This window comes from Syzygium oleosum, unplaced genomic scaffold (genome assembly GCF_021117445.2).
Source record: "Syzygium oleosum isolate NSW1041296 unplaced genomic scaffold, Sole_v2.1 Sole_v2.01, whole genome shotgun sequence".
NCBI classification, from domain to species: domain Eukaryota; kingdom Viridiplantae; phylum Streptophyta; class Magnoliopsida; order Myrtales; family Myrtaceae; genus Syzygium; species Syzygium oleosum.
Window position 1 is genome coordinate 12,705,288 of NW_026607485.1, and position 12,229 is coordinate 12,717,516.

The following is a 12,229-nucleotide window of genomic DNA, read 5'->3' on the forward strand; positions in this document are numbered from 1 at the left end:
AAACCGACACCCTTTGAGCATCCATTTGGGACTAATTCATCCACAGCCGGTTTTAGACCCACGAAATGAACGGTTGAGATTCACCCGATGGTCCACGACGAGCTCGACACGGACTCGAATTTCCCTCGTCTTGTGCGCTATGCACCGTACAGTTGCCAAGGGGTGCGAGGCCAAGTGGGTCCATACTCCCCGGAGAGAATGGAGCCATTAGAATTGCAGATTCAGATCTCCTTTCTTCCCAAAAATCAGGGGACCACAGAAAAATAGCACAGATGAGAGACCGTGTACAAGTGACATACGTGGTTCCTGAGATTCCAAGCCACCAGAACGTGTGGCTCCTGATGCTTCCTGACCTCCCATAAAGAAACGGGAGGCTCTCATCATCACACCACACCCCAAAATATCATCTCCTCGCAAGGGCACAACATTCGGCAAAAGACTCAACCACACACAGTCGCCCCAATCTTGCACAGAACCAGAAGCAACCAAAGTCGATCCCACTGCTTGAGCTTCAACTTCAGCTCGAGCATCTTGGTTGGTTCTTGATTATTTTGCCGTTGCATCTGTCGTCAAAATGGCCGCGACATCAATCTCCGCGGCAAACTTGAAAGGCGGGTTCGGGTCTTCGTTCCAAGGGAGCTGGGGGAGTTCGATCATGGGTGAGGACCACCATGCTCTGATGGCAAAATCCGCGGTGAGAGTGAAGGTAGCGAGCAAGCCGGCGAGGTGCCAACCGGTGATGAAGAACGTCAATGAAGGGAAGGGGCTGTTCGCGCCGATCGTGGTGGTGACGAGGAACCTCATCGGTAAGAAGCCGTTCAACCAGCTACGGGGCAAAGCCATTGCTCTTCACTCGCAGGTACACCAGCACGTATTCTCGTCTAAATGACCATTTATAAATCAGTCTTCGTAAACCTTAACGTTCGTTCATATATTAATCCGTTGCTTTTTGTGCAAATTGATTTTGTTCTTTTAGTATAGTTTCACTATAATGGCATCCATCGAAAGTTATAGTATTGATGAATGAATGAGATAGAGATATAATGGTTTTGAATGGGATGAACATTCTAGTTCTTGTATCCAATTGGGATAGATGAAATTATAGAGATTCAAGATTGTATGTCTTTTAAATTTTCAATGCGTGTGACCTTTGAAAGAAGTAGGAAAGAAAATTAATCAATGGTATACTTGAAATTAAAAGAAAATATTGTTTTTACACAGATGAGTTTGTGGTTTACAAAAAAAGAGAAAAAAAATCAGATGAGTTGTGGATAATTTGTCTGAAAAATGTGTGTGGTTAAGCAGTTTTCTGACTATTGACATCCAAATAATAAGAATTTTGAAATTAGGAGGTACCATGTCACTTGCATTTCATAGCTTTATGATCAAATATTTAATTATGCTTTTCCGAAATTCGAAAATTTAGGTGTTACTCCACTTGATTCATATCATACACACAACATCAAAACTGATTGTAGCATAAACACTGTCTATGATCAGGTGATCACAGAATTCTGCAAGTCAATCGGAGCTGATGCAAAGCAAAGACAAGGGCTGATCCGATTAGCCAAGAAGAACGGAGAGAGGCTGGGGTTCCTTGCCTAAGACGAGTCGAAGATCGATCCTCAGCGCATTTGTTTATTTCATGGGACGAAAATGTTTTGGTCCAATTAGCATATAAATATATATATGTCTGGTCCCCCCCACCCACATACATTTTATTCTGGCTTGGTTGCTAGAGTTTCCACGTAATGTAGTCATATACTTTTGTCTCACGAGCTTCCTCATAGTTAATTCAGTTCTTATTCGTAACCTATCACTTCTCTCGATGGCAGAATAAATTCGCTTTGAAAGCTAGAAAAGTGCTCGCGATCAAGTGAAATTGCTCTTTTAGGGTCTAGAGATCTGGAAGTCGAGTTTCGGATCCTCCTCGGACCCTGGAAGCACTCTCCTTCCTCGCTTTATTACCGAGCTAGAGTTTCGTAAAGCCCTAGTTTCATCCAGCATAGAAAAGCCATGACAAGTCTAAACCTTATTCGTCTAATCGAACCAGTAACTTCGTCTCAGATCACTAGTCTCGGTACCTGTGCTATACTTGCCTGATTTTCTCATCATCTGATTGATCCTAATCGTGCAGGAAGCATAGTGATTGATTACGAATAACGACGAGATGTCGAGTAAGATTACCGAGACAAACAGTATAGAAAGACAATACACATGTCGCTAAAAGTACCCCTGCGAAATGCAAGATCCGTTCTTACAGCTTATTGATCGTTTGCTATTTCTGCTAACAACCTTAACTTGTTCTTTAATTGTGTCATGGTTGAAGAAATGCACCATTAATAACACAGAGAGTGACATATCTCTATGTATTAAGTCTAAACCTGTTCATGGGGCAGGCAAAGGAAGATATGCACAAGCCCGCCAGGTAGAAGATGGTGGGCAGACCAGGCCTTTCCAGTACCCACATTGGCTTTATCAAAACAGCAGCCTATAGCCTGTCGCTTATTTCTCATATACAAACAGCAGCTCTGGAGCTCGAACCGATACCCCACTCGATGCAGGCCGGTTGTCGAACATTAGACCCAAGAACCAAATCGCTTCTCTTGGTAACCAGTCTGGAACTGGACAATCCAGGCCGATTTCCAAGTTGTATCGACCATATGCTCATCTCTACCGAGCATATTGACAGATCTCAGGCTCCCTTGCTCTTGTAGAACCTTTAGAATTAGAAGTGAGTTTTGCTAAGACTCTATGTTGTAGACACGACATTATTAGACAAACTCATTGGGTCGTGGATAAATATATCAAAATCTATTTTTGCTGGCCAATAACTAGACAACTAGCAGGTAGTCAGAGACTCACTATTTTATCTCCTTGCGTAGCTAATAGAATGCTAATCTTTCTTTACCATGTCGTGTAAACTGAGACCAAACACAATCTATATCAAGAAGCCAGTGGACAGGACTAATCACACACTGTTTAAACTGACGCTGAAATCCTAAAGTGTGCTAAAAATTTACAAAGTTCAAATTAAAATTGAGAACAAAAAGTCCACTGAATGCAGTTTTTTTTTTCCTTCTGGCTTAACAATCTAGTGAGAGATCTTAAGGTCGGACGATCATGAATTCAAGACAGACCTTGCTACATAACATCCCAATCTCCTCCTTGCTACTTACTTCATTGATAAACCTTCAGGCTTGAACACCACTGTATGTTTTTCAATTGTCTCACTGAATTCCAAATGCACCCTCTTTTTGCTCACATCAAATTTCAGGTTATTTCATCTTAAATCTCTTTAAGCTCAACAAGGGGAAAAAGATAAACATTAGAAATTATAATACCGCGAACTGCATCACATTTTTTCCAGGAGAGTACCAGAAAACAAGAGAGAAACACGATCAATGCTTCAAGTTTGTGTAACTCAGGTTTTTAGAGTTAAACAGCATGCAAAAGCAGGAGTTCCCATAAACACCACAGTATAACCACGAACTTCAATAGATCTGAAAGGTAAGCTGGAACAATACATAATTAAGTGCAAAAAGAGGAAAGTCAATTCATATTGCTTGTCATGTGGTAATCTTCACAACAACATGCATTTCTACTGTTTTTCAATAAGCTTGAGCACAACATGAAGAAGAAACAGCTTCATGAGGCAAAACAAAATTGCAAACCCAGATGGGGGAAAAACATCTCTAAAGCATATCCAGCCTTTTCTTTTTGTTTTGCGTGCTCCAGACTCCAAAACATGCCGTGCTTGCTAAACCATCCATGCGATAAATATAACATTCAATTACTATCACCAAGTCCTGAAGCTGCCACTTAAAGGAACACCAACAGAATTGGCAGCAGAGATTCAGGCAGTGTAGCGTCCCCTGACTGATTTTTCCCTTCTAGAGTCATCCTGCAATAAACAAGACAGTCAAGAAGGGTGGATACACGATGTACAACACCACCAAACACGCTATGGTAAGACTTACATGGAAGCTGTAAGTGATCTTATCAGTGACATCCATGATTTCCTTCCACTTCCTGCCAATACCCGTCTACATAAGAAAGATCAATGCAATTAGTATTTTATGTTGAGCGATTGATTCATCCGCAACCTTGAATGATGATTTGGTAATAGGTAATATAATGCAAAGGTACTTCACAAATCCCCAGAAAATAGGCTATGAAGTGTGGATCTAACTACATTTACCAGCTTCAGGTCCCAGGTTTGGCAATTGAAACCAGATCCAAGTTACAAGTCCATGGAAGAAAAAATAACTTAAATTGCATTGCCATAGCATAATCACTGTGAATCAGACAACATTATTGGTGCAGGGGCTTGACGAGATTTAACTCATAGAAGGACAGCAGGTACACATTGGCTGCTTATAAAGGACTAGTTTTAAAAATCTACACCTCACCGACCACATTTGTACCATATGATGTTGACTTAGATGGAGGAAAGCCAGCACATCAATTCATGTAAGGAAAGACATCACTATGGCTCGACTGCACTTATCAAAGAGACTTGATATTTCGAATCTAATGCTCATTGAACGACCATAATCACTGTTAAAGAAAGTTGTCTCGGCGAGAAGCACAAGTGATCATCTGGTAGAACATAGGTGTTCATTTGCTAAGCCCCCAAATAGAATGACCACTATCATGAAGCTTCAAATCCCAGTATCTTTTCCCGTTCTAGGTTTCTTTTATGAGGTAGGTGGAAAAGTTACAGGAAAGAACAGCAGTGGGACTCTCAAACTGTCTAAACAGATCTTTAGCCTTATAAAACATGAACTAATCTGTAGAGACATCAAGTTCTGATACAGAAAAGAGCGTAATTTTCTTTTTCTTCTAAGGATGAGAAAGGATAATATTGGCAGAGCCAAGGAGATGGTGACATGAACTAATCGGTAAAGCCATCAATTTCTAACAAAGAAAGAGCTTGTAATTTTCTTTTTCTTCTGAGGATCAGAAAGGATAATATTGGCAGAGCCAAGGAGATGCTGACCTCTTTGGAAATAACTTATGAGCTACACAATCAATCAGATACATGACAACATGAACATTTACAAAAATCTGTACATATTGACAGGAAGGAAAGATCAAAGAGAGATCTTCACTTCATAGTTTTCATAATATGGTAAGAGAGAATCACAACAAAACATGTTGATCAATGAACAGGCCCCAGAGAGGTGGAACTGATTACTTGAGTTTATTTTAGATAGAATATGTACCTGTACAGCCTCATTTGAAGCTGTCTTTGTCCACAGAGCGAGTTTGTCCCCTCTTTGGCGCACACTAGCAACAACCCCGCAGATTTCATCTGCCTCGTCGAATTGCTCTCCAATTAAAGCCATCAACTGCAAAGATATACAGATTAACCAGGTTTACTATAAGTCTACTATTCAAGATTATTGAACATGTGAAAACCCATATATGTTGTTCCTTTTCCCAGTTCACTGAATTATTCAATAGGTTTTGTAGAAGGTAAAGAGAATGAATTAATAGGAAAGTCACTCAAAAGCTTCTCACTGTTTCAAGCCACATTGTATCAAGGGTAGCCTTTCTGCTGCTGGTAACAGTCCACTTTCCTCCATTAGCACACTCAGGATCTTCCCATTTGGGTTCAATGCCGGCTTTAAATAAGTGAAAATCAGCGTTCGCGAGCAACTTGCTTGGCTTAAAGATTTGATCGTACAAACTACAAGAAAATAGTTAACTCACTTAAATAACCATTCAATAGATGAAAATTTGTATGAACTTTGGGAAATGTCAATATTGGTAGAAGTGTGAAAGACAAGCTCTTGTAAGGCAGACACCTTGATTATAAGAAATTACTTTGGGCTTTTAAAGAAAAAACTGAATAACAATGCAAACAAAACAGAAGGGCACATTGCTGCTGAAAGGCATCATACAACAGTATCGGACAATGGCAAAGCAACGGTCACAGAAAAAAGCAATTGTATTCAGTTACTGAAGAGAGCAATTTCAACAAATAGTCAGTCACGCAAAATATATTTGAACAAATACAAGGCCAATCTCCAGCGGGCACATTATTTAAGCTGAGCTCAAGGTTGAGTAAGTATCATTCTACTCTTGCAAGTCGAAAATACGACTCTTTATCTTTCAACAAATCTCCTTGAGTTGACAATTCAAGTCAGAAGTCCACCCTGCAGTTTTCCTGTCATTTTGGATATCATAAACCTTAACAGCATTGACAGAAGTAAAACAAACTGAGCCCGCAGGATTCGGATTTCCTACCGATCTCCTTCTCTTATCCTTCCTTTTCATTTACACACTTGGAACCATTAGTCCTAACTCCAAAGGAAGCCCAGGAGTAACCCTTTTAGATCATCATCTCAACCCAGAACTTCTCCTGAAATAATCTTTCGCCCTTTCAGCCTCACAACCACCGCATGTTCACAATCATCAGGAAGCACGACCGGATCACGAATTGCGAAGGCACCCAACTACTAACTACATACCAGCAGCACAACTCATATATCAGCAGATCCAAAAGCACCCCTTCTATCCCACAGGAACCCAAAAAACCGAGACGTTCCAATCCACCACCCCATCAGGCCAGATACCCCCCACATCACATCCTAACAAGCCCTAAGAACAGCGGCACGAACACGCAAAAAAATTCAGCCGGAAGCGACGGCACGACAAGCCAACATGACAGAGGAGCGAAGGAAGGGACGGGACATGGGGATCGAGACCGACGGAGGCGTACCACCAGAAATCCTCGACGGTGTCGAAGGTGTAGGCCTTGCGGAGAGAGGTCCCCCAGGCGGCGCCCTGCTTGGGCTTCGATTGGTTGTCGAACCAGAACGTCCACTTCCGCTCCAGCTTGTGCGGCTGCTTCGCCGCCGCCGCCGCCGCCGGCGGAGCTCCTTCGATCTCGGTCGCCATAATCCCACCAACTCCTCCGCCCAGCTTGTGCGGCTGCTCTGCGTTTTCTTCTACGGAACTGGAAAGAAAGAAAGAGAGAGAGAGAGAAAGAGAGATGTCCTAAGATTTTTCAGCTTTTACGGCAAACCTCCTAGGTTTTTCTTGAGTGAACTTTTCAATCGGGAAAAAAAAATATTTATAATTGTTCCTTATACTATTTACAAAAATAATTTTCAAAAAATATTTTCATCGTCACAAAAGTATCAACATGTAAATTGTTCTTAATAATGGAAATAATCTCTTATTGACTAATTATTTAAAGAGATACGGACGAAATTTTTCTAAAAATCATTCATTTTTCATCGAACGAACGGCTGGACTTCAAACGTATGCGGCGCTCATCCAAAGAAATATGTAAGAATCTTTATGTAGACATGATAATTATCCATCTCATCTTCACTTTTTGACTTTTTGTGTAAATTCGACGGTTCACGTAATTTTGTATATACCGTTATGAAAAGAGAACTTTCAAATTTCCTGTCCAACTCCGAATTCATTATAATATCCTCAAGGCTTACGTGATTCTTACAACAACAAAATCTAGCATGGCAATTTTATGTATTTTTTTTTTGTCAGAAATTTTATGTTCTTGACAATTTTTAATGGGCAGCTACTTCCGCTTAAACTACGATTGCATTGACATATCTCTTATAGTTTGGGCACGCGCTTCCTTAAAATAATTGCCATTTTCTTTTCATACGTAATCACCGAACAACATTTACACGCCTAGCAGCCGAATTGGCTCTAATTTATATTTAATGTAACACCAGAAATCATTTTAAGTTGAAAATATGAAGTAGCATATGAATTTTTAGACTTTGAATTGTATTTTTTTTTAAATGTTGACCACAAACTCAACACATAATTTTTTTTTTAGGGAAAATACCATCAAAAATCCCAAACTATGCCACTTGTGACAAATTTACTCTGAACTTTTTTATGTGACACGAAAAATCCCAAACTATGCCACTTGTGATAAATTTATCCCAAACTATGCCACTTGTGACACATTTACCCCACAGTACTTTGACCCATGGACATTTTCGTCTTTTTCCTTTTTCTGTTTTTTTCCTTTTTTTTTTCGTTTTCTTCTCTCTTCCCTCTGCCGGCCATGGCAGAGGGAAGCCGGCGAGCCCTCGCCGGCACTGGGTGAGGGCTGCCAATTCGAGTATGTGTGGTTTAGGTTGGCTCCTCTCCTTCAAAGCCCCTCCCAATTCGGTTCGTTCTTTTTTCCTTTCTTTCTTTTTGGCTAGCGTACGTGCCATCCATCCGTAAAACCTCCACATAAAAAAAAAACGTACATTTTTTTCTTTTAAGAATTATGAAAGATTATATGTATAGTTTCCACCATTTAAATGCCTCGCGGCTAAAAAAATATAATGAAAATAAAGAATGAAGAATGAAATAAAAGTAAAGGTACAATCGATCGTGATCCGAAATGGACGGCGAGCGGGTTCGTGTTGTGTCCGAGTCGGACTAATGATTTCACAATTGTCCTGGTTTCGTGAATACTGAGAAGCGATTCCAGGGAATGAGGATATATAACCAGAGAGATGTCATAAACTACTCATAGGAAAGCACTGCCACAAGAAGGTCTGTTGGAAGTTTATTCTACAACATGTGCTTGGCGCGACGGCGGAGGTCCGGCCCTATGTTCTCAGTCAACTGATGGGGCCGGTTGTCGACATATTCTCTCTCGACTTTATTCGGCTATTACATTACAAGCACGAGAGAGAGATGGAGATCAGGGCCCCGGCAATTCATCCGAATGTCAGAGGTTCGCAGCTGGGTCGTCATAACTCGTCTTTGGAGCCTCCATCTCCCGGTGGTCCGGCATATGATGCGTAGGCCTTAATTATGGACTCGTAGATTTCAATTCCTTTCAGATACTCGGTTTTGCTGAGGAACTGCAAACGGAAGGGAAATTGATAAGCATTGTAAAGGTAACCATGAGCAAGGTAAAAAGACAAAGGGACTTGAGAACAAGCCCGATGCTGCACTTCACCTCATTATGGACGTGAAGCAGGACAGGAGTATTAGCCATGGGCGAGAAGCCAATTGCCGGCAAACCCAGATTCCGGAAGTGGCGAGCATCATTTGAAGCAGGAAATATCTCGGGATTCCCGAGCTTTCCATTAGCCTTTTTGACAGCCTCTTCCAGCAATGCCCACCAGGGATTAGAGCTGTCTGTGGCGGTGAGGATTGGATTTCCAAATTTGTCGTGCGGAGAAATCTTATCCTTGAACTGCCCAAAACTCAGAAATTGGTCAGACTCTACACTTGCAATATTCAGTCCCATCAAGCCAATATGCATAAGTAGATCGACTACAGATTAACGCATTAGTATATCCACGATAAAGAGTGCTTCAAAGCAGGACCATGCTGTTGTTCTACAGCTCTACCACCAACATGTCGGTTTTTTATTTTTGGTCGTGACCAACACAACGGTTGAGCAGGCCTCATTTGTATCTTACCTCTCAGGAGCTCGTGCCTGACAAAATGAAAGAGCAGTAACTGGCCAAAATTAAACGACTTTATGCAGAAATCTCCATTTAGGGCCATAGCAATCCTCATATCGAGAAATGAAACCATCCTCCCAGTGTGGAATTATTGTATGGTAACACCAAAATTAAAAGTCATAGCTTGCAAAGAGGTTTGCATGTACTTCAAGGGATATCTAGATCTTTGTGCAGTAAAATAAAGGACATTAACATTTCAAGCGATTCTAGGACCCAATAACTGTTCCTCTCGTTATCTAAGCCACAAGGTATGCACAGTAATAGCATGCACTCTTTCCATCCTTAACATCGTAAACTATTTGCAACCATATTTTCATTCGCGCACGCTGATCAACGTCGCTACGAGGAAAAGGGGACCAATTTCTTCCTTTAGAAGTCATAAAAGAGTTTGTTTTTTTCTTTTCATGTCATATCGATTTTGCAATTGGGAAAAAGAAAAATCTGTAAAGCTTGCTGCACACATAAAATCCAATCAGAAAGTTATTACAGTAGATACAATACTGACAAACAAGGATTTTTGAGCTTCCTTGAGCACAGAGATGTTATTAAGAGAAAAACTGTTAAGCGACCCCTACCTCAAATGTCATATTGCGTGTGATAGGTGCCCATTCTTCTGCTAACCTTCTCATTAAAGCTTTAGGATCAGCAGTTGGTGGGATCCTGACATCAAAACCCGCTTCAGCTTCCGATGGCTGTAAGTTCATGACAAAACCCTGGGAGAAAACAGAAATCAAACAAAAGGATGCATCAGCTTGTCTTCAAGCAAAACCCTCAAGTGGAGGATATGTCCAACCAAGCAACACCTTCTATAAAAAGTACATATTGTTGAATGTCCAATTGTTACCAAAGTCGCTAGCGAGAATGTCACTCAGACAACTTATTGTCCTATCGGGCATTAATCTTTTCTCTGTGATCCTATCTATGGGCAATAGCAGCAAGCCAACAAGTACAATCGAACACGGTCATGGAAAAAGTTTTGCAGGATCTTAGATGACACCATAGAAGAACAAATAGCAGCACACAGACAATGAGATGTCCACGCACTTTCTATGGGACCAGGAGTAATTTTCATGGTCTTTTCCATAAAAACGAAGGGATAGGACATGGCAATTCTTTAATAAATAAAGAAACTAAAGGTAATAAATACAGCCAAAAAATGTGAAGCTTATAACTAATTATCAGGCATTGGACTTAAACTTGCATTTGCGAGTGTAAATGCAGCATCAAGTGATCTCTCCAAATTCATTCGAGAGCCAAACCGACTAATGACACCGACGCATCGAAGCATAAGCTCTGCTGCTCATGATAGAGAAAAGAACTTACAGTGGGAGAAGGAGTGCCAGCCTTGAGGAACACCAAATTAACTGAAATAACCTCTCCTTCAGCCTTCAAACCTGCTTTCACCATATCGAACTGCGAAGCCCTGAATCTCCTCACACTCTCGATGCTTTTCAGCAAGTTCTCCATTGCGGTATTATCGGACAGCTTTGCACCATGTCCAGGTGCTCCAGTTGCCTTGATCACCAGCCACCACCGGCCTCTCTGTCCATAAAATGCCCGATAATATTCCGTTGGCGACGCCAACCCTACATTCGAAGAATCGACAACCGCTTCTCATTTTAACACCCCAACATAGGCAAGAACTCGATATGCACTAAAGTGTACACTATTTTTCCATCTACTCCATGTATGCACTGAGTAATTTATAAAACTCTCGCAAAGGTTTCATTTGCGGATGTCAAATGACATCCCCTATTTGATTTCAAATGACACGACTTTCGCCCCGACGAAAAAATCACAACCTTGATAAGCTCGAACAGAGAGAATCAATCTACCTTCGTCGAGAACAATGCCGACGTTCATGTCCCTGAACTCATCGGACTCCGCGAGCTTGGCGGCGCCGACGTGCCCGCCGATCTCCTCGTCGGGCACGAACGAGAGATAGACGTCGCGGAGCGGCGCGAACCCCGAGCGCTTGAGCCTCCGGATCGCCTCCAGGTACTGCATCCCCACGCACTTCATGTCCTGCGAGCCGCGGGCGTAAATCCGGCCCTCGGCGTCGGCGCGGGCGGCGAAGGGGGGGTGGGACCACTTGTCGTCCTCGGCCGGCATGACGTCGGTGTGCGAGTTGAGCAGCACGGAGGGGAGGGAGGGGTCGGAGCCGGGCCACTTGAGGAGGACCACGGGCTTCCCGGGGACGAACTCGATGGCCCGCCCCTCGAGCGACAGGGACTCGGCCTGGGAGAGGAGGAAACCGGTGGATTCGGAGTAGTCGGGGTTCGGCTGGGCGGTGTTGATTCGGAGGTAGCGTTGGAATCTGGCGACGATCGAGTCGTCGCCGTCGCCGCCGTCGCCGTCGCCGCCGCCGCCGCCGCCGGAGCTAGAGGGCGAGACGAGTATTATGAGCGCGAGGAGATAGAGGACGCGGAGGCTTCTGCGATCGAGCTCCATGGCCGACGACGGGAAGAGGCGGCGGCGCCGAAGGTGGAGAGTGTGCGATGAGCTGCAGGCCCATTGATTCCCGATGCGCGAGAGAGAGAGAGAGCGTGTGACGGAGAGAGAGTGGGAGAGGTGCGATCCGCTGCATAGAGGGTGAACCGTAGGTTATCGTGCGAGCGAGACGAGGAGCCTACCTCGGCCTCCCGATGCTTCCGCGATTAGAAAGTCTTTTACGCCACGGATCTACCACGCATGATCGTAAAGAAAAAATTTCAGATAAAAGATATGAAATGTACTCATCTTCTCAAATAAAGGCTCGAAAT

At 42.8% G+C, this 12,229-nt stretch overlaps 3 protein-coding genes across 3 annotated transcripts; 1 reads left to right on the forward strand and 2 right to left on the reverse strand.

Moving 5' to 3' along the window:
• Nucleotides 1–379: 379 nt before the first annotated feature.
• LOC115683533 (protein PROTON GRADIENT REGULATION 5, chloroplastic) lies at nucleotides 380–1,814 on the forward strand. Its single transcript, XM_030608068.2, has 2 exons — nucleotides 380–859; nucleotides 1,501–1,814. The coding sequence occupies exons 1-2, from the start codon at nucleotides 575–577 to the stop codon at nucleotides 1,603–1,605; spliced, it is 390 nt and encodes a 129-aa protein (XP_030463928.1). The 5' UTR covers nucleotides 380–574; the 3' UTR covers nucleotides 1,606–1,814.
• A 1,717-nt stretch (nucleotides 1,815–3,531) lies between these two features.
• Nucleotides 3,532–6,987, reverse strand: LOC115683532 (eukaryotic translation initiation factor). Its single transcript, XM_030608067.2, has 5 exons — nucleotides 6,731–6,987; nucleotides 5,527–5,695; nucleotides 5,229–5,354; nucleotides 3,981–4,046; nucleotides 3,532–3,904 (listed from the first exon to the last, which is right to left on the reverse strand). The coding sequence occupies exons 1-5, from the start codon at nucleotides 6,907–6,909 to the stop codon at nucleotides 3,857–3,859; spliced, it is 588 nt and encodes a 195-aa protein (XP_030463927.1). The 5' UTR covers nucleotides 6,910–6,987; the 3' UTR covers nucleotides 3,532–3,856.
• A 1,501-nt stretch (nucleotides 6,988–8,488) lies between these two features.
• Nucleotides 8,489–11,984, reverse strand: LOC115683531 (uncharacterized). The gene is made up of 5 exons (XM_030608065.2): nucleotides 11,303–11,984; nucleotides 10,791–11,053; nucleotides 10,043–10,180; nucleotides 8,954–9,193; nucleotides 8,489–8,855 (listed from the first exon to the last, which is right to left on the reverse strand). The coding sequence occupies exons 1-5, from the start codon at nucleotides 11,916–11,918 to the stop codon at nucleotides 8,742–8,744; spliced, it is 1,371 nt and encodes a 456-aa protein (XP_030463925.1). The 5' UTR covers nucleotides 11,919–11,984; the 3' UTR covers nucleotides 8,489–8,741.
• Nucleotides 11,985–12,229: the final 245 nt, after the last annotated feature.

Bases quoted from the DNA above. Each gene is read 5' to 3' on its own strand.
- LOC115683533 (XM_030608068.2), top strand. From the start codon at position 575: ATGGCCGCGACATCAATCTCCGCGGCAAACTTGAAAGGCGGGTTCGGG. The intron at 860-1,500 runs GTACACCAGCAC...GTCTATGATCAG, and splicing joins CCATTGCTCTTCACTCGCAG to GTGATCACAGAATTCTGCAA.
- LOC115683531 (XM_030608065.2), bottom strand. From the start codon at position 11,918: ATGGAGCTCGATCGCAGAAGCCTCCGCGTCCTCTATCTCCTCGCGCTC. The intron at 11,054-11,302 runs GTAGATTGATTC...CTTCGAATGTAG, and splicing joins CGGCATTGTTCTCGACGAAG to GGTTGGCGTCGCCAACGGAA. The intron at 10,181-10,790 runs GTAAGTTCTTTT...GTTTTCTCCCAG, and splicing joins CTGGCACTCCTTCTCCCACT to GGTTTTGTCATGAACTTACA.
- LOC115683532 (XM_030608067.2), bottom strand. From the start codon at position 6,909: ATGGCGACCGAGATCGAAGGAGCTCCGCCGGCGGCGGCGGCGGCGGCG. The intron at 5,696-6,730 runs GTACGCCTCCGT...ATTTTCTTGTAG, and splicing joins ACCGTCGAGGATTTCTGGTG to TTTGTACGATCAAATCTTTA. The intron at 5,355-5,526 runs GTGAGAAGCTTT...ATATCTTTGCAG, and splicing joins ATACAATGTGGCTTGAAACA to TTGATGGCTTTAATTGGAGA.